At 40.8% G+C, this 21893-nt stretch overlaps 1 protein-coding gene across 2 annotated transcripts in view; it reads right to left on the minus strand.

Annotated features, from left to right (window-relative positions):
- Positions 1 to 301: 301 nt before the first annotated feature.
- The window catches only part of GPBP1L1 (GC-rich promoter binding protein 1 like 1), a 59153-nt gene continuing 37561 nt past the window's right edge, over positions 302 to 21893 (minus strand). For both annotated transcript variants that reach the window (XM_027604651.2, XM_027604643.2), the window contains exons 6-12: positions 14196 to 14268; positions 12772 to 12965; positions 5668 to 5808; positions 4658 to 4816; positions 3744 to 3868; positions 2245 to 2347; positions 302 to 1347 (exon numbers count right to left, since the gene is read on the minus strand). In XM_027604651.2, the coding sequence (XP_027460452.1) occupies positions 1195 to 1347; positions 2245 to 2347; positions 3744 to 3868; positions 4658 to 4816; positions 5668 to 5808; positions 12772 to 12965; positions 14196 to 14268 (948 nt within the window). In that variant the 3' untranslated portion in view covers positions 302 to 1194. The remainder of the gene's footprint in view (positions 1348 to 2244; positions 2348 to 3743; positions 3869 to 4657; positions 4817 to 5667; positions 5809 to 12771; positions 12966 to 14195; positions 14269 to 21893) is intronic.

The following is a 21893-nucleotide window of genomic DNA, read 5'->3' on the forward strand; positions in this document are numbered from 1 at the left end:
TTTGTAATATAATTGTTTATTCTCTTCTCTACTGGGCTGGGCATTCCCTGCACCCCCTGAGCCTTGCAAAATGCCTGGCATACAGGGAGAGCTGGGGAAGTGTATGCTGAATGAAAAACTGCCTCCCCCACTGGTCACTGGTCACCACTGGTCACCCTCCACGGGTCACAGCACTGGCTCAAACCCTTTCCCATGTTCCTCTTTAGCAGGAAAACTGAGGCACAGAACCTTCCTTAAAACATGCACACTGGTAAATACCCAGGCAAGTGAAAATCAGTTTCAGGAAGGAAACTTGGGTTTTTGATTTTATTACTGATAATTTATTGCACAAGTTTTTCTGCATCAAAAAAGTATCTGCTAAAAGGAGAAACAGCTATGTCTAATTCAGATTTCCCTAAGACTTCTAAAAGTATATCCCTCAAAGAATCCACTCATCTAGTTTTAAAGGAAATATACTTCTTACACAAGACGATCGAAACTGATGCAAAATATTTATTCCAAGTTAGTTATTTTATGCAGTAGTTTTCCCCCTCAACAGACTTGTGATAACCACATTCTTTTAAATCTGTAAATAATGTTATCAAAATAATCTTAATCTTTGAAATCTCACAAAAATTTATATTTTACAATCCACCCTGAATATCAAGGCTGCAAGAATAACACATTTCCTATATCCAAATATTTTACAGCTGTACCCAAAAAAGGAAAAAAAAAAAAAAAGAAAGAAGAAAACCATGTATGCTTGGTTATGGGCTAACGTTACCCGAGCAGCCAAAAATAAAATAAAATATCCAGATTATTAGCATTAATTTAATACAATTATAACTTCAATAGTCACTTTGTCATTGACAATGATTGCTTGAGCACGGGGGTGAGCGCCCCAAGGGCTGGGCTGACCAGCCTCCCCTCTCTGCACGGGCAGCTCCCACCCGTGTGTCGCCCCATAGATACTGTGTCTGTGTGTGTGTGTATTTAAAAAATCTTTCCCATCACACAAACTTCTATTAAGCAGATAACAGGGAGGAACAACAATAAAAGCTAAACAAACCAATTGCTCTCTCTTTGGGATATGATTATTTTCCCTTGTGCATGAAGGATTCAATAACAGAAGAAAGGAAAAGAACGATTTCTTTTGTAGACTCCCTAAACACACAAGCTGAGTTTACTGGGTCAGATCTGTGAGCATTTATACGCCTACTTCCAGGCATCGTCATCTGATGTTTCACTGCTACTGGTTTCCGTGTCTGAGTCCTCAAACTCCGCTTTACAAGTGCTTCTCCAAGGGGAGAACAGGCTGGAACCGCGGCTCTGCAAAAAGCCATTCTTCCCAAAGCCATTTCTTCTCAGCTATGGTTAGCAGGAAAAGAAAAAAGAAAACCGTCAAAGACTACACTGGCAGTGGGACCTGGAAAAGGCAGGTATTCAATTCTAGGCAGAATGTAGAGGGGGCCCTTCTAAGAGATCCAAGATTTCTTATAGCTGTGCTTTTCAAACTTTAATGTGCAAATCAATCATCTACGGATCTTTTTTAAAAATGCAGATTCTGATTCAGTAGGCAGGGTTTCAGATTCTTTATTTCTACAAGTTCTCAGGTGATGACAACGATTGAGAGAATAGTTCTGAATAGCAGAGTCTTTATGTCAGCTGTAATTTCTCTTTATAGGACTTAGTTTGTGCTTTAAATATAAATACCATAAATAAAAATAAGTGTTAAGTAAAATATAAATACCACCAGAATATAAGCTCCATGAAGTTTGTAGACTCCATTTACCTTGTTCATTGCTATAAATCTCAGGATCTGGCAGTGTTTCACTCAGAGGAAGCATTGAACCACTTGTTGGATAAATTCAGAGGTAGTTTCTTGGCTCAGGCCAGAGTATCAGAGGGAAACCACAGGGCTGGAGGCGGTGGGAATAAGCCTGCTTCCCTAGAGGCCCAGGGCTCAGCCCATAACCCTGGAACACAGCCTTGTGGTTCTATAAGGGGGTAGAGCTGCCAGGATGAAAGAACATACTACTTTCTGGAATCTGCTAACTACTGACCCAGTTTTTGTACCCACTACTGGAGAGCCCTGTTGCCTAGGCACTGATTTGCTCTTCTGTATTTCTACTATGGCAACTTACTTTCTATTTTCTTTTCCAAGGTCCCTTCTCTCACACAAAACAGGCTCTCTAAGGGCAATCACTGCCCTGTTCCTTTCTCTCCTAGTCATTAACAGATCTCCAGGGAAGGTTTATGGCATACCTGCTCCGTCTTCATGTGGAACTCTCTGAGCTCATCCTCTGTGAGGGGGAGGCAATTCTCATCATTTTCAGGATATTCCTGCCATCCCATTGCTTTCAATAACCTGGTAGAGGGAGGTCAGGCAAAGAAAATACGACATCTTTAAGCATAAGTGCAAAGCCCACAACTTTCCAGAGAAAACTTACTTGCCCAGGGGCAACAGTACCCCACTTGGGATTTTTCTTTTCTCCCTAGTGGGATGTTTTTTTTTTTTAATTTATTTATTTGAGAGAGAAAGAGAATGCATGCACACATGAGCGGGAGGAGGGGAGGGAGAGAATCAGGCAGACACCCTGCTGAGCATGGAGCCCGACACAGGCCCAATTCCAGGACCCCCAAGTGCCCCTCCCCAGTGGGATAAGCTTTAATTATGGCTACTTAGGTGTCTGAATTAAATGAGGGATCTCCACAGTTGCTCTTTCTAGAGTATAAGAGCTACAGAGAGGAGAGAGAAGCAGCAGAAAATAAGACTGCATAAGAGCCAAAGTGCAAGGGCCCTCTCTGACAAAACAGAAGAAGAAATCTCTTAGAAAAAAGACTTTATTTATTCATTTGACAGAGAGAAAGCACAAGCAAGGGGAGCTGCAGGCTTCCCACGGAGCAGGGAGCCTGATGCGGGGCTCAATCCCAGGACCCTGAGATCATAACCTGAGCTGAAGGCAGACGCTCAACTGAGCTACCCAGGCACCCTGAAATCTCACTTTTGGGGTGCCTGGGTGGCTTAGATGGTTGGGCGGCCGACTCTTGATTTTGGCTCAGGTCATGATCTCAGGGTTGTGCAAATGACGGGGCTCCACGCTCAGTGGGGAGTTTGCTTGAGATTCTCTCCCTCTCCCTCTGCTCCTCCCCCCACTCTCTTTCTCTCTCAAAGAAATAAATCTTTAAAAAAAAAAATCTCACTTTTGTCTCTAGTAAGCAGATCAGCTTGGCACCATGGTCTCCTTCATACTCTTGTGATCTTTTGCTGACTTCTAAAGTTCTTCAGGACAGGAACTTCATTTTAGGAAGGTACTGCCACACATGGCAGGCCCCATCTGCCATCCAGGTGTCCCAAACAGCTGGCTGCTCTATGTTCAAGGCCCTCATTTAAAGAACAAGCTCCACCTGTGGGGAGGCATGGCCTCCCAAGGCCTTTTAAAGGGGTCTTATAAAGGCTCACTTGGGCTAGGAGGGTCCAAGAAACGGTCCTAGAAAATAGGTTCCCCTCTGCAAATGGAGTTATAAACCTAGTCTGAAACTAAACTAAATGAAAGCCTTACAGAGGAAAGTTGTGAAAAAGTTGGCAAATCTGTAAAGGAATGTCCAGTGGGCAAGAGGCCAAGCTGGGGCATAAAGAGAGAACAAGTTATGGCCCATGAACACTTCTCTCTGTAGGCCAGACTCCATCTGGGATGTCTTAAGGATGTTCAAGCTCCTTATAGGCCATACACAGCATGCCCTGTGATCTGATCTGCACTCACCTGTGCTCTGCTTCCAGGGAGTGTGAGAGGACCTCCCCTTCCTCCTCTATAGGGAGACTAAGGCCGTTCTGATGACAGCCCTCCTCTCCGTTTTCCTTTGGTTCAGGGGTGCTGTTGTCCTCCAACTGAAAGAAGGGAAGGACACACTTGGTTCAATGACCCTTTGTGGCAAGATACACAATCTACAAGATTAAGGAGTCAGAACCAAGGAAATGTGCTTTCCAGAAAACAACTTCAGCCCACAGGTTTTCCCCATTTAAAAATGAGGACTTGTTCACCTTACTAAGATTTCTCAAGTATACCAACTGGTCAGGATCTTAACTTTAGGTTATGTCAATGGTGGGAGACGCTACTAGATACTGACGCAGCTTCAATGCTCTAGGCTTAACAATTTGGACTAAAAAAACTATTGTGCTCAGCCTTTAAAAAGTTCACCTTTCTAGAGTCCCTTGCAGCTAGGAGTTGCCATTTGATAGTTGGCCAATGTTGTATTCCTGGAAATTGCAGGGTGTGGCTTTTAAGAAAGCATTATTAAAAGGGACATTATCCCCTTTCAGGTTTTTGGCTCCCTGTCCTTTCCCTAACCAGAATACGGATGGGAAGTAATAGAGGTCCGTAACTACCCCAGTCCAAGGTGACCAAAAGTTGTAAGTTTCCTGATAATCCCAATGAGCTTACCTGCTTAGCCTGCAACCTCTAACCTTCCTGTTGTGGGATACAAAAAAAACACCCCTCTTTGTTTTGTGGTTCTATTTGTCAGATTTTCTTATATTGCAATTAAATGTAATCCTAACTGATGAAAGCTTCTATAATTTACCAATTTTTTACAGCACTGACCAATTAAAGACTTAAAAAAGGACATACACAACACAGGAAAACCCCTATGTTGCCCCAGAAAAGCCTTATGCTCTTACGTCCTCCAGCTTGTCACAGTCTCTGTTCTCTGAGAAGTCTCCATTCCGGTCGTCCTTTAGAGTCTTCAAGAACTCACTCTTCCTGTCGGTAGTTCGGCGGGTCAGCTTGGTCAGGCGAGAGGAGCTGATCTCTATTGGAGGAGTAGTGCTGGAAGGACTCTGGGCAAATACCACAAATAGGTTGCTCCTGACAGCAGATGCAAGAACTGGGATTCTCTGGGTCACTTCTACATGGTACTGATTTCCAGAATCTGGTAGCCTAATTACCACTCTTTTACCTAAAGTAAACTATCCTTTTCATTAAAATAAACAGACTTCAGCTTTGCAGGTTTTTTTTTTTTTTAAGATTTTATTTATTTCACAGAGAGAGAGAACAAGCAGGGAGGAGGAACAGAGAGGAAGAAACAGGCTCCCCGATGAGCAGGGAGCCCGACTGGGGCTTGATCCCAGGACCCTGGCATCATGACCTGAGCTGAAGTTAGATGCTCAACCAACTAAGCCACCCAGGCAACCCACAGCTTTCCAGGGTTTTTGCAGTTCAGACTGTATGGCTTATACAGCACCTCTTTGATCTTTTATGCCAGTCTAACACAGGCTGACCCCAGTCTACTACTGAGCAACTACTCCACTCAGCTACTGCCCATCTTTGGATGCAAATGCGAATTACCAGTAAAGAAATGACTCTGAGCAGGCACCTGGGTGGGTCAGTTGTTAAGCGTCTGCCTCAGGTCATGATCCCAGGGTCCTGGGATCGAGCCCCACATTGGGCTCCCTGCTCGGCGGGGCCTGCTTCTCCCTCTTCCACTCCCCCTGCTTGTGTTCCTGCTCTAGCTATCTCTCTGTCAAATAAATAAATAAAATCTTAAAAAAAAAAAAAGAAACGACTCTAAGCTAAACACAGCTACAAAGGAAATGGAATTAGAGCTTTACATGTCACACCATGTATCTCAGTATAAGTAAATGGGAAATAGCAATTTTAGAAAAGGCTGCTTGGCCTTATCTTCACTCACCTCTTTAGGAGAGCTTAAAACTGCGCCACCAGCCAGTACTACTGGTTTGGTAACAGAGATTGGACTGGTAAAAGCAGATTCCCGGCTAGAGGAAAGGGATCCTGATTTGTGTTCCATTCTGTTAGCTTTCCATGCACTGGGCTACATGGGAAGAAAAAACAAATCAGTCAGAACAAGTATGGAGACAGAAGCTCAGCCTGGAAGATCACATAAAGCAAGAATAAAATGTTATGTGGGAACATGAGTTCCTAGAGCTTACCCATCTTAACATGTTTGGGAGGTATGCATACCTCTTTCTGAGGTTAGGCACTTGAAGGAAAAAAGCAGATGGAAATGAGAAGTACCATGGGATATTAATGGTATTCTCAAAAAAGAGAGCTCTAGTTTAGTAAGTGTGGGAGATGTGGAGATGAATAAACTTCAACAGGTTTCTTTACTATGCTATTTCCCAAAGCATTTAACTATACATGTGAATTTGAGAGGTGGCATTTCCCAAACTTGACCCTAAAGTGTTCCCTTTCTATGGCACGTTTGTTAACCTCTGATGTAATCTTGATTCTTAAAAAAAAAAAAAAAGTTATTTTCCAAGAACTTCAATGACAGGAAGCTACTTCTAGGCCAGTGTGGGCAATGTAAATGGCTAGACAATTCTGGTTTGGTCCCTTCTTTGCTTGGCCTTGTGGGGTCTAGGCCCATTCTGTCACTCTGGCCCTGATCCCAATTATGATTGGGCACTGTAGTGCAACTAGAATATTTTTTTTTTTTTAAAGATTTGTTTATTTGAGAGAGAGAGACTGAGAGAGTGAGCACACACAGAAGTGGGAGGGGCAAAAGGAAAGGGAGAGAGAATCTCAAGCCGACTCCGCACTCAGTGTGGAGCCCGATGCAGAGCTTGATCCCATGACCCCGAGATCACAACCTGAGGAGAAACCAAAAGTTGGATGCTTAACTGACTGTGCCACCCAGGCACACCCGACTCTTTTTGAGTCAATCACACTACCTGAGGAAAACAGGAAAACAGCACATCAATGGAGTGAGGCTGAAGCAAGTGAAAAATGTCCATTTTCCCAGAATGAAACAATCAGAACTGAGAGACTGCCAGGAAAAAGGAAAGATCTGAGTGAAAAGAATTTCTTTGTTGGTATTAAAGAGGCAGGCTTTAAGAAGGAAATTAATATGACTGGGTATCTATCAGATGGCTGTCATACTGTTTTCATTCTTAACCCGGTCAGGTATAACTATGTCAACTTTTTACAAAAAAATGACACTAAGGTTAAGAAAGTTACACAATTTGTCTAAGGTTACTCAAGTAATATGTAGTATTGTTTTTTTGCAATGCCTCCAAAAAGAAGATGCAAGCAGATAAGAGACAACGACCCAACTGGAATGGAGATTAATTTTTTTTCTTGCACTGATGCAAACCTAAAGATGGCTGCTTACGTAAGGCTCATTATCAAAGATGACAGTTCCCCAGCAGCTTCCGCAGAGCTGTAGACGGTTTATCAGATGCTTTGTCTTTAACACTGGCACCTCAGGACACTCCAACACTTGAGTTTTTGCCATAGTAGTATGGAAAGTTTACCAGACAGTGTTACATGCAACAGGATACCTGTATCTTTGCCCAACTTTATTCCAATTTAATCTTAATTTTCAGTTACTCAGGTTTTCAGTAACTCTATTCATTCTCTTTCCTTTCAGAATTTATTTCTTCCTTTGTTCTAATAAGTTCTTCCCCTTTATCTACAAACATGCTAAGCTACCTTACTGAAGCTAGGGAAAAAAACCCAAACATTTATTTTCCTTTATACCATCACCCTCTTATTGCCTAACTTTTCTGCATAAGTCAGTATCTGCTGTCTTATACTTGCTCATTATTACTATCAATTCTCTGTAATACTCATCTCTATCCCTATTTTCAATAAATAACCAAAAATCTTGTCGTTGTATTATATTCCAAGGCCAGCTCTTAATTAAAAAAAAAAAATCTGGGCGCCTGGGTGGCTCAGTTGGTCGAGCATCTGCCTTCGGCTCAGGTCATGATCCCAGGATCCTGGGATTGAGTCTAGCATCGGGCTCCCTGTTCAGCAGGGAGTCTGCTTTTCCCTCCCCCTCCCCCCTTCTCATGCTCTCTTTCTCTCTGAAATAAATAAATTCTTAAAAAAAAATCTGTTTTTGGAGAATGAGAGATTGCTATTACCCATCTTTTCGAACTTGTCCTCTTTTCCTTTCTGGATTCCCTTCAGTGGATGCAGGTATTCTTCAGAGCTCTAGCCTCAGTGTTCTTCTGTTATAATCTATCTGTTTCTCCGTTAACTTCATCAGAAAAACCAATTATTTTATAACTGCTTAATCATTTAAATTGTTGAAACCATGTAGAAAATATGTAAAACTGTACCTTTACCTCTAACCTCTGAGTTTTTATAAAGACCTCCATGAATGGGGGCGCCTGGGTGGCTCAGTTGGTTAAACGTCTGCCTTTGGCTCAGGTCATGTTCCCAGGGTCCCCGCGTCCCTGCTTAGTGAGGAGCCTGCTTCTCTCTCCCTCTCTGCTGCTCCCCCTGCTTGTGCTCTCTCACTCCCACTGCTCTCTCTTAAATAAAATCTTAAAAAAAAAGAGAGACCTCCATGACTGGACTGGCTTAACTAATACTTCCCCCCCACCAATTCCCAATTACCAGCCATACTTAATCATTTGTCTTTTCCCAAACATGGCATGTTTTTCCTTTTTTTTTTTCTGGTAACAATGGTTCCTCTGCCTGGAAAGCCCCATCTACTTGCTCCCTAACAAACTCCTACTGGTTTTTTTGTTTGTTTTTAAGTAATCCCTATGCCATGTGGCTGGAACTTACAACTCCAAGATCAAGAGTCACATGCACCATGGACTGAGCCAGCCAGGCGCCCTGAACTACTGTTTCTATTTATTTATTTTTTAGATCTTCTCATTTACTTATTTGAGAGAGAGCAGGAAGGAGAACACATGTGGAGAAAGGACAGAGGGAGAGGGAGCAGATTCCCCACTCAGCAGGGATCCCGATGTGGGACTCGATCGCAGGACCCTGAGATCGCGACCTGAGCCAAAGGCAGATGCTCAACCAACAGCCACCCAGGCGCCCCTCCTACTGTTTCTAAACTACTATTTACTGACTACTTAAGATGTGCCACTATTATATTCCAAGTACTTTTAAAACTTTAATTTCAAAAAAAAAAAAACAAAAAACTTTAATTTCATTCTTTTACCACAATTATGTGACAGATATAATTAGCTCCAATTAATTTTTATGTAAGTTTAGCAAAACTAAATAACTTGCTGAAAATTATAGTCTGACCTGAATTCTCAACTTCCTCCCTCCTTTTTAATCCTTCAGGATAGGAGGCAGTTTGAAGCACCAGAAAGAGCTCTGGACTGAAGTCAGACAAACCTGGTTTAAGAGTCCTGACTCCATCACTTTATTAGTTATGGAACCTTATATTACATAATTTCTTGCCGTCCTAGGATTAGAGGAGTAAATGTTATAGAATACATGTAAAAGGCCTAATGAAGGTCTTGGAACATAGGAGGATGTCAACACATGGCCAGTCTTTCCTTTTCCACTTCAAAACCCAGTTCAAATATGACCTTATCTATAAAAAGAGTCTGAGGACCCCCCTCTACATGCATAGGAGAACATTTATTTTTTCTATCTGTCCCTCTACTAGATAACAAACTCTTTAAGATTTATTTTGTACCTCTAGTGATACTCACTTGTAATAACCGTTGAATGCCTAAAGAAAATGACTGGATAAATCCCAGTCATCTCACCTCTTCCTTCCTCTGATACCTCACATTTCACACGTGCAGAACCACTCTCATCAACTTTTCCTGAAAACTGATCTTTCTCTCTTAACTCCAGTGAATGGCTCCATAGTTATCTGTTTCCCAGAGAAGAATGTGCGGTGTCCTGTTTCCTTCCCACTGTGTGCCTTCACCACCTCCGTTCTCTGCCCACTTTCATCATCCCTGTTCAGGCTTCATTACCTTCTGCAAGGACATTCACAGCCTTTACCTTAGTTTTCCTATTTTCATTCCATCCTCGACTAGGATAGTCCTACACAACAGAGCTAAACTAATCTTCAGCTCTGTGTCCTGAGTTCTGTACTTGCCACTTCTTCACTCTCAAAAGCTTTCTTAGGTGTCTGAGGACATACTGTTTTAACTCATTTTTATACTCTCTATGGTTTAACAGAATGCTTACAGACATTTCAAATGAAGTACACTTATAAAACTTCTTAAGGAATAGAACAAAGTGTGTTGATAATAATCTCTGTAATTTATTAGCACTTACTATATGCCAGTTTTAAATACTTCAAAAATCTCATTTACATCTCACAAAAACCTTAAAAGATAGGTACTACTATTCCATTTTATAGATGATAAAACTGAGAACTTAAGAAACTTGTCCACGGTTGTATCACAAAGGAGGTGCAAAGTGGACACTACTCCAAAGCCCTGCTGTTAATTTCCATGCTATACTGTTTCCTAGATAGTAGTTGCTCTCTTGACTTAAATTCACATTCTTTCTCTTCTACATCAAACAAGTATCCTAAACCCTTTCAAAGAAAATTCCACTTATCAGTTTTATTCCTACTCATTTCTTCCTTAGGTCACGATTCTTTAATGACCTCTTTCAAGTATACTACAAGGGCTTCTTCCTACAGATTTTCTCCATCCTTTCACTTAACTTTACCACCACCTATGTTCTATTTCCTTTCACTATCAAGTCTCAAAATTGCCACTACCTCCACTTCCACCCACATAATTCCAGAATCCCCTGAAATCTTGTTTCATCCCTACACTACTCTCCTAAAACCTCAACTCAAAGGTGACCTAAACCTTTACAACTGCTAAGGTCAAAACCCTTTTTTTCATTTATTTTCATCAACTTGTCAGCAGCAACTGTACCAAGTGTTGACAACCCCAGTTGCTAACTTAAATTCACCTAACCCAGATTTTTGTGATAGTATACTATTTTTTTGATGTCTGAATTACAGTTTCTTAGTCCTACTGACTATATCGGTATTTTCCTAATATTTATAAATTATTAAATATTCCTCCACGTTTTATTTTCCCATTCTTTACTCTTCCACTCTTCTTCCTTAGAGATCTTATCTACCCTGAAAGCTTCATTCGTTACCAATAGGATAAGGACCCCTAGTCTGGATACTTCCCTAGTGCTCCCAGGAGTAATTAAAATGATCATTCACTATCCCTCAAATATTGCCAGCGTTTTCTGGTTTCAGAATTTGTATTTAACTACCACTTCTCTTAATGATGTGTAATACTCTCCAGACTTTTTTCTGCCTATCCAAATCTGGACCATCCTCCAAAGATCAGTTCAAATGACAAGTTTTCAGCAAAATTTTCCTTGATGGTCATAATCTGAACTGAACACTAGTGTTTAATTCATTTAGTTATTCTAAGTCTGTCTAGAATTTATTATTAGCCATCTGTTACTATTTTATTTCATACACATCACATGAGCTTTCATGTTGTTATATCTTATTATTCCAATTAGACTTTCAGCTCATGGATAGTCATGACTAATGTACTTACCTGTATTGCTCAGAACCACCAAACACAGTGCTTGCACAGAGGAAAATGAATAAATGCTCACTGGTTTTCCTCAATAATGAAGTAAAAAAAAAAAAAACACATTTAAAAAAAAGATTTTATTAAAAAAATAATAAAAAAAAGATTTTATTTATTTGACAGAGAGAGAGATAGCGAGAGCAGGAACACAAGCAGGGGGAGTGGGAGAGGGAGAAGCAGGCTTCCCGCAGAGCAGGGAGCCCGATGCGGGGCTCGATCCCAGCACCCTGGGATCATAACCTGAGCCGAAGGCAGATGCTTAATGACTGAGCCACCCAGGCGCCCCACGAAGTAAATTCTAATTACTTCTGTACAGTGGCTAGAATTTATTAAAGCAATTATTAGGTGCTTTTGTGAGGGTGCTAGGGATACGAATATGAAAAGGATCTGAAGGCTGCCCTTAAGGAGATTACAAGTGGGGAAATAAATGTAACTAAGTGTTATAGATATTGTGATAAGAGACAAGAGTGCTATTCAAACATAGATATAAAGATTAATGAGATCTTAAGATATGTGTGATAGAAGAGGATTCCCAAAATGACAACGTGAATTTGAAGGATGAATAATTTTCCAGGTAAGAGAAAGAAGGGGTAGTAAAATATAAAAGATGGATTAGGCTTAAACTATAAAGAATTATACATGCCACTGCTAAGAAGTTCGGACACTGTACTGTAAGATCAGGGTTGGTCAGGAACACTCACGGGCCAGAGGCCTGTTTCTATATGGCCCATGAGCTAGTAATACACTTTTTACATTTTTCAAGCATTGTAAAACAAAAAACAGAAAGAAAGAAGAAAGAAAAGAAAGAAAGAAAGAAAAAAAGAAAGAAAGAAAGAAAAGAAAGGTAAATGTAACAAAAACCTAGTGTCATAGGTGACCAGCAAAGCCTAAAATATTTATTATCTGACTTTTTATAGAAGAAATTTACCAAACCCTGCTATAGATGGTTTGGGACTGCTGAAGTGATTGAGGAAAGGATGTCATACATTCAAATTGTCTTAGGATGATCATTCTGGCAGTCTTGTGCAAGATGAATATAGAGAGATGAGGAAATAAAAGGGTGCATTACAATAGTACATGGGAGGTGACAAGGGCATAGGACATCATAGAGGGAATAAGTGACAGGGAATTTATAACTGCTTGGTACAGGGAATGAGTGATGAGGAGGAGGAGGAAAGAAGAAGCCAATCTAGATAATCAGCCAAGTGATCAGATGGATGTTGATGCTATTAATGGAAACAGCAAATCAGAAGAAGCAAGTTTATGAGATGAAGCTAATGAGTATGAGAAAGCCTACTAAAAGTCCAATTAGCAGAAGTAGAGAGTTTGGAGACAGAGTAAAATACTATACATATATTAGGTACTAAATGAGTATCTGGTGAATGACTCAATGGGAAAAAATAAATTTACTGAATTTTTTCCTGATTTATTCCCAAACCTCTGCTATGTAAGGTTCTTACGCTGATTCCAAATCATACCTTGGAAGGAGGTGGCACAGGCTTAGGAACCAGGTTCTTATAGACACTTGGAACCAGGGTTGATGATTTGTTCCCATTTGCATGGTGAGATCCTGGTGAGGTGAATGCAGCAGAGAAGGCAGCAGAAGGATCTTCTTTGGAAACTTTTTTGATGACTAGCATTTTGGAGGGTTGCTTGGCACTAGGTGGGTTTTCTGTGAAATACAATAGTGAAGAGACAAAAGAATGTCAAACATTGGTTAATACGTAGCACAGTTTATATGAAGTCCTCATTTTCAAAAAAACAGCGGACAGGTGAAACTGAGGAACAAACATTTCTTGGTGTGCATTTAACAGATATTCTCAAAAATGACACTATTTGGGAATTATAGGAAAAAGGCTGCATATGAAGCTAAATTCATAAATCAACCAGGAAGCCCAAAGATGTTAGTAGTCCTTCAGGGGCATAACTTGTCTAGTATATGGTGTGATCACTCAGGCACACACCAATCAAGAATATATCCAAGTATGGCAGTTCCTGTCAGCATGGGAGTGGAGAGAGATGTGGAAACTGGGGAAAGGAGGCTACCCTGGGACCTTCTGATGAGGCAAAGTGGAGCAAAGCCTTACACTATTAACAAAGGGGAAACGGTACAACAAGCACCTTTAATCCTATAATTCAAGATCCAAAACCAGTATTTAGATATATTAAAGCCTTCCCAATAAGATGCCTAACTACTGAATTAATGTAGGGACTAGGAGAGTCTCATTTGTAAATGCCAACGATTCCAAAACTACAGATCAGGTTTTAAGAAATACACTGATTTGTCTCTTAATTTTTTTATAAGGCTAGTTATTCCCAACATGTACACATAATTGTGTGTATTTATGTTTTCACCTTGCCCTCTACAAGCAACATTTGTAACTGCCAAACCTGCCCCCCAACACCCTTAAACAAAAAAACCCTCAACAACTGGAACCTGGCTGAACAAAGTTCTCTACAGGATGTGGTATCATACAGCCTTTCAAAGAACACTTTGGAAGACTATCTACTAATATGAAAGAATGCTTAGAAAATACCACTATATTTGCCTACCAAATATTTAAGAAACAGTTATAACACAAAAAATTCACTTTGTTATAAATGAATTAGTGATGTTAATTAAACATTACTTCTCATAAGCTTTAGATAATTCTCCCTTTGCTTAAAATCTGCTTTCAAATTCAGGGCTTTACAAGCTCTCCATTATCTGTATTATGACTCCACTACCATTACATTTCAGGGGTATTTTGGGTGGGCACAGTGAGAGAGAATAGGTGTTAGTTACCATGTGCAAATGGATGAGATGAGAAAAAAAGAAACAAAAAAGAGATAAAGAATTTTTGCTCCTTTCCATGCTAAGAAAAATTTAAAGTTGTGCCTTTAAAATGGCAAATCCACCTACCCCACACTCCAGAAGGGGTCCCAATAGGTCTGCATGGCTGATTCTGTTTGCCAGCTTCGGGATTCAAAGAAGGCTAGGAAAAAAGGGATATAAATGGTTGACAGAGAAAGCTTATCATTTTGGCACTTTTCACAAAGTAGTCATCACCATGGAACCTATCTAATAATTATCAGCAGCACATATTTAACGCTGTATTCAGAATCAACAAGCAAGCAGAAAATACTGAAATGCTAAATCAATAGATCTTGTATTAATCTTAGGCTCTCTTGGGTTTCATTCCCTTTAACATAAGAGGATTAAAATTTTTTAATTTTTTTAATTTTTATTTTTTTAAATATTTTATCCATTTATTTGAGAGAGAATGAGAGATAGCACGAGAGGGAAGAGGGTCAGAGGGAGAAGCAGGCTCCCCGCTGAGCAGGGAGCCCGATGTGGGACTCGATCCCGGGACTCCAGGATCATGACCTGAGCCGAAGGCAGTCGCCCAACCAACTGAGCCACCCAGGCGCCCCCCAAAACTTTTTTTTTAAATAAACAGACTAAATGGGCAAGTTCGCATCTTCCGATAGGGTATGTACGCCAAGTTCAGAATGATTAGTACTAGGGAAGGAGGGGACCTTTCTGTGGTCAAAGAGATGTCTAGCAAAGTAGGGCAAGAGCCAGATTTTTTAGGGAGACTAAATTTTATTCTGTAGGTACTGAAGATCATTTCTCATGCAGTAAACATAATCCATAATCATTAAGTTTATAACAGTCTGGTGCAGCTTTAAGGATGTATCTGAGAGGCTTAAACATCAACTAGGAGACCATTAGAGGAGACCAATTCCATAGTTCAGGAGAATAATGAAGGTAACAGGGAGAGAGAAAGAGATGAGGGGGAAGGATGGAAAAGTGTTAAGAGCAATAAACTGGACTTAACAACTAGAGGTGTGGTATGACACTGGTGTCCAAGCCCAAATTTTACAATATGGTAACAGAGTAGGAAAATGGCTTTTCAGCACAATTACCCATAGAACATTAAACAACAGAAAGATGCCCAGACTCCATTACGGAGCTTCCGAATCACAATGTCTAGGGATGGGCCCCAGCAGGTGTGTATTTTCAATCCATCAAGGTGAGAACCGCAAGTATAGAACAAGCACAGATACATATTGAAGAACCACTCACCACGTAAATGGAAAAGTTAGGGACAAAATATGAAGGACTGATAAATACACTCCTCTCGATGGAAAAGTATAGGTAGAGGGAGGCCCCATGGATAAAAGCTGTATTTTCTTGTTGTAATAGGCTGTGTTCTTAGTCACATTCTATTCAGGGTTTTCAGAGATACTGCCCCTGTTTATATGGTATCTTCTATTTCTTTCCACTGATTTTTAAAAATAGTAAAATATAATACAGATAAAAAAACCTGCATAAAACAAATGGGCAAAAATTCTTGTAATCACCACTCAGTTCACTCAGTTTAAGCCAACAGAATATTACCTGCCAAACCAGAAACATTTTTTTAAATTTTTAAAAAATTTTTTGAAGATTTTATTTATTTAATATTTTATTTATTTATTTGACAGAAAGAGAGAGAACGCAAGAGAGGGGACACAGCAGGGGGAGTGGGAGAGGGAGACGCAGGCTTCCCGCTGAGCAGGGAGCGCGATGCGGGGCTCCATCCCAGGACCCCGGGACCATGACCTGAGCCGAAGGCAGACGCTTAACGACTGAGCCACCCAGGCGCCCCCTGAAGATTTTATTTATTTGACAGAGAGAGACACTGAGAGAGAGAGAACACAAGCAGGGGGAGTGGGAGAGGGAGAAGCAGGCTTCCCGCGGAGACATAAATGCTCATGGCCTAAAACTATTAACTCACTAAAAGATGCAAAACGATGATCTTACAGTTTTGTCATTCCTTCTCTATTAGCTAGTACACTTCCATAAAAAGGAACTTCCTCTCATTTATTTGGTGACTTAGTGGTACAATTCATGGGGAAAGGTAGACTACATGCTTGTTTCTAAGGTGGTATCACTATGAACTCACAAATTTAATCAGTTAATATCTTTGATGCATGAAACATCTGTATTTGGCCAGTGGGAACCTCTTCAACAATTTGGCTTCTGAATCCTTTTCATACAACCGTAGTAGTCTTTAATTACTTCTTTGCTATGTAGTATGACAAAATATTCCAAGCTTATCTTACAAATATCCTGTCCAGAAACGGTATTTCAAGACCACAATCTGGGCATTAGGGATGCCAATTGCTAAGGGGGTGGTCACTGTTCTTAGATCTTTTCAGTGGACAGAATCTGCAAATATATATTTATTTTCAAAGATAAAATATATCATGACCTCTTATTGATATTTCTAACTCATACTGAGAAACTTGAGTTTTTACCAGGCATCTTGTATCTATACTTCCTTTTTTCTATGCCAAGAATCCTGATGCTCAAGGATAAAGGTATAGAATATCATATTCAATCACTTTATCCCATACTGCATACAACAGTGTCAGGGTAACAATAACAACATTACACCACCAATATGACTAATAAAATGTTATTTTTTACAGGCTCTCCCCATTCTCCCATTAAGAAGTTATGCTTTTTCTAGACTGTCAGAGCCCATAGCTATTACATGCTAAACTCTCTTTTTAACTCTTTTAGTTCTACAGTTAACCATATACTTAGTATTTACCACTCTTCCTTTATATTTTTCTGGTTAGTTTCACTGTCTGCAGCTTCTAGTCTAGTACTTCCCTCAGGAAAAGTCTTGGGAACAATATTCCAAGTCCTTACACATTGGTATTTGTGACATTTATTTTTTAAAAGATTTATTTATTCATTTCTAGAGAGAAAGAGAGCCTGAGTGGGGGGAGGGGCAGAGGGAGAGGGAGAGAATCTCAAGTGGACTCCCTGCTGAGCGCGAAGCCTGATGGGGGGCTTGATCTCACAACCCTGAGATCATGACCTGAGCTGGAATCAAGAGACGGCAGCCCAGGGCGCCTGGGTGGCTCAGTCGTTGAGCATCTGCTCAACGTGCTAGAACGTGCTATCTCAACTCAAGGTGCTAGAAATCAGGAAAGGAGTAATTAAAAATTTGAGACAAAGGGAGACTAAACAAGAAGGAAGACAAGAGAGGGGCGCCTGGGTGGTTCAGATGGTTAAGCGTCTGCCTTCAGCTCAGGTCATGATCCCAGGGTCCTGGGATTGAGCCCCACATCAGGCTCCCTGCTCCGTGGGAAGCCTGCTCCTCCCTCTCCCACTCCCCCTGCTTGTGTTCCCTCGCTGTGTCTGTCAAATAAATAAATAGAATCTTGAAAAAAAAAGAAAAAAGTCAGCAACCCAACTGACTGAGCCACCCACTTTTATAACTGAAGGGTGATAGGGTATAAAATCTTTGGCTAACATTCTGAGTACTGTAATTGTTATTCCACTGACTTCTATTATAAAACTTTGTCAATGTCTGATTTTCTTTCTCTTATAGTCACTGGGACTTGATGCTCAAAGGGTACTCTTTTTTCACTTGAGTCTATTATTTTTTAAAATAATGATACATTAAAAAAATTATTAAGTGAACTCTACCCTCAATGTGGGGCTTGAACTCACGACCCTGAGACCAAGAGTCATGAGCCAGCCATGAACCCCTCAATTCTAACTTAAAAAAAAAGATTTGAGAGAGAGAGGAAGAGAACACATATACACAAGGTAGAGAGGGGTATGGGGAGAGGGAGAGAGAATCCCAAGCAGACTCCCCTGCTGAACACAGAGCCTCACTTGGGGTTTTGATCCCATGACCCTGAGATCATGACCTGAGCGGAAACCAAGTCAGACACTTAACTCACTTTGCCTCCCTGAACTCTTTTAATCTGTTTCTTCCTCACTTAAAAATTTCCTCTTCTGGGGTACCTGGGTGGCTCAGTTGGTTAAGCGTCCGACTTGATTTTGGCTCAGGTCATCATGATCTCAGGGTCATGGGATCGAGCCCCACATTGGGCTCTATACTCAGCACACTCTGCTTGTCCCTCTCCCTGTTTCCCCCACCCCTCTTCATTCTAATAAAATTAAAAAAAAAATTTTTGTCCTCTTCTAATTCTTAAAAAAAAAAAGATTATTCTCATGTTTTTTTTTTTTTTTAAGATTTTATTTATTTATTTGACAGAGAGGGCGAGAGAGCACAAGCAGGGGGAGCGGGAGAAGCAGGCTTCCCGCTGAGCAAGGAGCCCGATGTGGGGCTCGATCCCAGGACCCTGGGATCATGACCTGAGCCGAAGGCAGACGCTTAACCAACTGAGCCACCCAGGCGCCCCTTAGTATCATTTAAACTTTAAAGTAGTTTAACACCGTAGTAATAAATTTTAAAATGGTTCTTATCTGTTTTGTGGACATGCTGTACAGGTATACTTTGCACTGTCTGTGAGGATGTTATTCTGTTCCTTATTCTCTTGATCCTTTATGTTCATTTACATGATTAGTTTTTGTGAATGTGGGTCAAGACAGTTTTTCTGACATCAAGCTTTAGAGTGCTCTCTTCTGTTGTTTTCTTTTTTTTTCTTTTAAAGATTTTATTTATTTGACAGAGAGAGACACAGCGAGAGAGGGAACACAGCAGGGGGAGTAGGAGAGGGAGAAGCAGGCCTCCTGCTGAGCAGGGAGCCCAATGCGGGGCTCCATCCCAGGACTCTGGGATCATGACCTGAGCCGAAGGCAGACGCTTAACAACTGAGCCACCCAGGCGCCCCTCTTCTGTTGTTTTCATAGTGTTCAAAAATATGGTGGCTTAGTTTCTTTCATGTCCTGGATGTCATCCCTACCTTCCTCCCTCCCTTTTAGCTGAACCTTCTCTTTCGTCTCTATCGTTTCCACCTCCACAACTCAATCTGGATCCTATTTCCAATTGTGTTGTGTTCACTGAGGGTCTACGTTCTAGAAGGGCAATATATTGGCTGGTTAACATAAACAATGATAGTACTCAGTGCTGTTTATCAACTTATTGCTTCTTAGTTCCAAAGTCGTCCTTTCTGACTGCTCTGTGTAAATGTATCCGGGCACTTAAAATTTTTCCATTTGCCAGTTGGCAAGTTAACTTTTTTGTCAGTAGAGAGCAAGAAAAAGATTTCTGCCTCTTGTTCCAATGTGCTTATTACTCAGCAGGCTCCTGCAGCACCCATTCCTGCTAAGCCAGGTTCTAAAGTGCAAGTGAGCTTTGACTTGAGTGGTTTTGTAGCAGAGTGATATCTGAACAGCTCTACCAAGTATTCAAGAGGGCAGATTTTCAGCATGTTCCCTGGAAGCAGCCGAGCAACTGTTCTGTCATTCAGTGAACCACCACTAAGCCCTTTCTAACAAACTCTATCTTAGCCCTAGGGTTACTGGCTGTCCCTTATATAGCCAACTGCTCATTACCCCAATCCTGTACTTTCCCTGTACAAATTACTGTGTGGTTTCTCTCTCTTGATTGATCCAGCCAGACCCTTCATACATCATTCCAGAACTTCTGTATTGACTGACTAGTTTCATAAAACCACTCTTACTGATTTCTAGCTGTTCTCAAACACACCCTCTAAGCTATCTAGAAAGAACTGCTGGCTCTTTTGGTACTGCCAGATGTCCTGTTGCTTCCTTCAATTTCTCCTCCAAAAATGCTATCACTACCCAGGTATTACAGTTTTTGGTAGTTTGTCCCTACGTATGACACCTCACTTTATTTTGTTGTAAATAACGTCCATGGATTTATTTTTCTTTTTCTGGTTCTTCAATACCAGTTGCTCTGTGCTCTCTTTTTTTAAAACAAATATTTTTTTAAAGTAGGCTCCACACCCTGTGGTAGAGCCCAATGCAGGGCTCGAACTCACGACCCTGAGATCAAGACCTGAGCTGAAATCAAGAATTGGAAGCTTAACCAACTGAGGCACCCAGGTGCCCCTCTCTCTGTTCTTTCTTATTATTTTGAAGTAATTTCATTTTTTTAAAAGATTTTATTCACTGAGAGAGAGAGAGACAGAGAGTACAAGCAAGGGGAGAGGCAGAGGGAGAGGGAGAAGCAGGCTCCCCACTGAGCAGGGAGCCAGATGGGGCTTGATCCCAGGACCTAGAGATCATGACCTGAGCCGAAGGCAAGATGCTTAACCATCTGAGCTGCCCAGGCGCCCCAGAAATTATTTCATTCTTACAACAAAGTTGCAAAAAACCCCCACTTTCTGGGGTACCTGGGTGGCTCAGTCGGTTAAGCATCTACCTTCGGCTCAGGTCATGGTCCCAGAGTCCTGGGATGGAGTCCTGCATCGGGCTCCCTGCTTAGCGGGGAGCCTACTTCTCCCTCTGCGTCCCCCCTGCTTGCGCTCTCACTGTCAAATAAATAAAATCTTAAAAAAAAATAAAGTTTCTGTACATCCTACACAGATGTCTAGATTCTCATGTCAACATTTTACACCATTTGTTCCAACATTCTCTCTAAATATATTTCTTCCTGAACCATTTGCAACCTAAACCATTCATCCTTAAATACTTAGTTATGTATTTCTTTAAAAATGCATTAACATAATCACAGTACAACTGTAAAAATCAGGCAATTAACATCAATAAATACTATCTAATCTGTAACACTTATTCAAACTATAACACTGATTAGTTTTATAGCAAAACAACAATTCTTAAATGTACACTGTTTTCTCATCGTCTCCAAAGGATTGCATTCTGCCTTTTTTTTTTTTTTGAGTAGCCTCCACGCCCAACATGGGGCTTGAACTCACTCACGATCTTGAGGTCAAGAGTCCCACTGACTGAGCCAGTGAGGTGTTCCTCACAGGCTTCCTTCAGTTGTCTTATCTCTTTAGTTTTCTTTAATCTGGAACTTTTTCTTTCAGGACATTTTTATTTTTTAAAGATTTTATTTATTTGAGAGAAAGAGCAGAAGAACGGGGAGAGGCAGAGGGAGAGGGAGAAGCAGACTACCCACAGAGCTGGGAACCCTACGCCGGGCTCGATCCCAGGACCTGGAGATCATGACCTGAGCTAAAGGCAGATGCTTAACCATCGAGCCACCCAGGCGTCCCCCATGACGACATTTTTAAAGAGTAGAGGCTAGTTCTTTTGTAGAATCTTTTATAATTCTTTATAGTAGAAACTTCAACTTGAGTTTGTATGATATTTTCTCATGGGTAGATTCAGGCTATGCATTGCTGGAAGGAATTTACAGAAGTGAGGTTGCATCCTCAGTGTATCACATCAGGAGGTTTATTTTATCAATTTCCACCATGACTGGTGATGTTAACCTATTTTTTAATAAAATAACATTTACATAAAATGATATGCACATATACTAACTATACCATTCCCTGAGTTTTGAAAAATGTTTATAACTCTTCAACCTCTCTAAAAACAAAAATTACCTACCACAACCAGAAAGTTCCCTCATGTCCTTTCCCAGACAATCCCCACTCCACATAGGCAAGCACTGCTCTTTCTTTCCCACCATAGATTATTTGCTTATTCTAGGATAGCACACAAACAAAATCAGACAGTATGCACCATTTTGCGTAAGGCTTCCCTGAAATTCACTGTGTTGTTTTATTAGTCACTCTTTATTAATGAATTTATGTAGTCCATTTCATTATTATACCCACAAGTTTTCTGTTCTTGTGTCAAAAGACATTTAAACTGTTTCCAGTTTGGGGCTTTTATGAATAAAATTGTAATAAATGCCCATATACC

This window comes from Zalophus californianus, chromosome 4 (assembly GCF_009762305.2).
Source record: "Zalophus californianus isolate mZalCal1 chromosome 4, mZalCal1.pri.v2, whole genome shotgun sequence".
Lineage (NCBI taxonomy): Eukaryota > Metazoa > Chordata > Mammalia > Carnivora > Otariidae > Zalophus > Zalophus californianus.